The sequence below is a fragment of the Palaemon carinicauda genome, chromosome 8 (genome assembly GCF_036898095.1).
Source record: "Palaemon carinicauda isolate YSFRI2023 chromosome 8, ASM3689809v2, whole genome shotgun sequence".
Taxonomy (NCBI): Eukaryota; Metazoa; Arthropoda; class Malacostraca; order Decapoda; family Palaemonidae; genus Palaemon; species Palaemon carinicauda.
The window spans coordinates 35,979,604-35,983,005 of record NC_090732.1 but is presented as its reverse complement, the minus strand read 5'-3'; the positions used below and the strand labels follow the sequence as shown (position 1 = coordinate 35,983,005).

Here is a 3,402-nt window from a genome sequence, read left to right as displayed (position 1 = left end):
GGACGCATTAAACCACATGTCTCCACCATTGTGCGTCTCTTGTCCTACCTTGACATCTAATATGGCGCAGTGATTCTCAAGGACCAACATGACCCTCACCATGCCCTTCCAGCGCCGCTCAGTGCAGTCCACCCCAAGGGCCGCACGCCCTGTCGTCCCCCGTGGGCTCATCCCTGCCCTGCAAGAAGCCAGGCAAGCCATGGCGGCACAGCAACAAATGATCAACGTTCTCTGTGACCAGCTTACGACACATGCTACCCCTGCACCTCGTGTCGCCGCGTCTGCAGCCCCGGAGAAGTGCGAAATTGAGCTGAAGCCCGCCGAATTCAGGTCCTGGAGGAGGTCGATGGAATGCTGGATCGAACTGTGCAGACTACTGCCCCACGAAGTCGTCCACCACATCAGGCTATACTGCACACCCCCTCTACAACGGGCGCTGGAGTAACCTCACTGCTACGAAAGCCATGGATTTTATTCGCGATATTGTGTTGCGATCTACAAACCGTGCTGTGTTATGGTCGGAGTTTTTTTAATGCGGTACAAGGCCCAGGAGAAAGTGTCAGGGATTATTCTTTAAAGTGTCCTCAAAAGGCCACCGATTGCAATTTCCTTGACATCTAATATTCATCATTTCCTACTTCACGCTTCATAGTCCTCAGCCATGTAGGCCTGGGTCTTCCAAGTCTTCTAGTTCCTTGTGGAGCCCAGCTGAACGTTTGGTAAACTAATCTTTCTTGGTGAGTACTAAGAGTGTGCCCAAACCATCTCCATCTAACCCTCATCACGATCTCGTCCACATATGGCACTCGAGTAGTCTCTCTTAAAGTCTCATTTCTAATCCTGTTCTGCCATTTAACTCCCAATATCCTTCTGAGGGCTTTATTTTTAAATTTAATAAATCTATTGGATATTTTTCCATTGTCATACCATGACTCATGTCCATACAGTAACACCAATCTTACTAAACTGATGTATAGTCTGATTTTCATATGTAATTCCAGGCGATTTGATTTCCAAATTTTACTTAACCTAGACCAGTGGTTCTCAACCTTTTACTACCATGCCCCCTCCACAATTATTTTTTTATCGCCACGCCCCCCCCCCTTGCATATAAAGATAAATTTCACTTGCAGATTTTATATGAAAAGGAATAAAAACAGCCTTATGGGTTGTATAGTCAATTTACTAAGTAGGAAATAAAGTGAGATAATTGACATTTTCACTTCTACAGGATAACTTGCTTAACTTATTTAGTGAGATACCTGACACTGCTTCTTGGATACCAGATCTTGAATACGAGGTTTAATGTTAGAGAGTGCACAACGTAAATCATCTTCCACATCCAGGCGGTTTCTGTATTTTGTTTTTATAGCAGTGAGCGTAGAAAATGCAGTTTCACACAGGTACGTTGATCCAAACATTGTTAGAACCCGAAGAGCCTGATGTGAGATCAGAGGGTACACAGAATGGTATTTAATCCAGAATGTCTCCAAATCCAAATAGTTGAATTCATCCTTAGCTGTGGAATTAAACTTTAACTCAAGAAACTCCTCTTGAATTTCCTCAGCAACATTAGCGAATTCACACTGAAAAGGATTCCTAATGAATTTCCAGGATTCACGCATGTCATCTATGTCTGGAAAGTATTTCGTGAATTCTGCTTTCAAGCTGCTTAGATGAGTGATTATAAGGATCTTTAACTCAGGGTCAAGGTTACCATGAGCGAGCCCAGAATCTAAGTTCCTAAAACTGGCTGCATTTCCCTGCTGAATTCGACATTTCCAGAGGTCGAGTTTGGCCATGAAAGTTCAAATGGTGTCGTGGTGAGAGATGATGTGGATATTTTTCCCTTGTAGTTTAAGGTTCACTGCATTCAAAGATTCAAAAATATCCACCAAGTAAGCTAGAATTATCTGAAAGCTGTCAGACTTGAATTTGTCATGAAGGGCTGCCTTCTGCTGTGAATCTAGAAATATTATTACTTCTTCTCGTAGCTCATAAAGCCTTTCAAGCATGTTTCCTTTTGATAACCATCGTATGTTCGTGTGAAAAAGCAGGGCTTCATGTTCAGAATCCATATCCTTACACAATAATTTGAAGAGACGACTGTTTAAGGCTCCAGATTTGATGAAATTTACTACCTTTATAGGCACGTTTAGAACATCCCTCATTTCATCAGGCAAAGTTCTGGATGCTAAAGATTCACGGTGAATTATGCAGTGTGTACTTATTACAGAAGGATTTTTTTCTTTCACCTTTGTGATGAACCCAGAACGCAGGCCAACCATGGCTGGGGCTCCATCAGTACACACCCTTATTAGTGAGTCCCAAGAAAGTTTATTTTCCTTAAAAAAGTCTGATGTAACTTTAAAAATGGCTTCTGCTGTTGTACAACTTTCCATGGGGCAACAAAACAAAATTTCCTCCTTTATATTGTTGCCTGACACAAAACGAGCATACATCAAGAACTGAGCACACTGAGCGATATCGGTCGTTTCATCACACTGGATTGCAAAAACAGGCGAGGCTCTTACTAGTTTGAGTGTTTGTTCTTTGATATCTTGAGACAGTTCATGGATCCTTCTCTGGACTGTATCGTTTGACAGGGAAATTTGGGAAAGCTTATTTGCACTATCTTTACCAAGAATGAGTTGAGCTGCACATAGTATACTTGGCTTTATGAGAGTCTCTCCAATGTTATGGCTCTTCTTGCTCTTTGCAATCAACATGGAAATTTCATAAGAAGCCTCAACAACCTTTGATGATTGTTGTCGAAATACCCCGCTGTCATCCATTTTCACTTGCTTCAAGGTGTGTTTTTTTGTTTCAAAGAATGCCTTTGGCTTGTCAACTAGACCAGGATGTGCTGTTTGCAGGTGGCGTTCCAAGCGTGAGGGTCGCATTCCATCATTGCTCAGAGTCTTGTAACATATCACGCTCTGTGGGACCTCTGTCACCCTTTCGGAGGGACACAAATCCAAACCGAATATAATCTTCGTTATACTTCCGCTTCTTGGCACTCATTGCAACGTAGTTGGAGTAAACTGGCAAAACGTATCTGCGATCAAGATAATATGCATTTGTAAATTAAGGTATTTTTCACCTCTTGATGATAACCACCACAGTATGATTATCACAGCTACATGATCAATGAGTGAGAAGGACAGAGAAAGAGGGAGAAAGATATATCCAAAATTTTGAGGCTAAACACGAGATTGGCAGAAAATTGAGACAATATAAGAAATACATCCAGCCTTGGACGTTAAATTAACCTTGAAGGAAAAGAAGAAGGAAAAAAGGGGAGGAAATAATATATATATATATATATATATATATATATATATATATATATATATATATATATATATATATATATATATATATATATATATATATATATAT

The 3,402-nt window shown here is 40.8% G+C and overlaps 1 protein-coding gene across 1 annotated transcript; it reads right to left on the bottom strand.

The window, feature by feature from the left end:
* Nucleotides 1-1,808: 1,808 nt before the first annotated feature.
* Nucleotides 1,809-2,903, bottom strand: LOC137645177 (protein FAM200C-like). Its single transcript, XM_068378002.1, has one exon. The coding sequence runs from the start codon at nt 2,901-2,903 to the stop codon at nt 1,809-1,811; it is 1,095 nt and encodes a 364-aa protein (XP_068234103.1).
* Nucleotides 2,904-3,402: the final 499 nt, after the last annotated feature.

Bases quoted from the DNA above. Each gene is read 5' to 3' on its own strand.
- LOC137645177 (XM_068378002.1), bottom strand. From the start codon at position 2,903: ATGCGACCCTCACGCTTGGAACGCCACCTGCAAACAGCACATCCTGGT.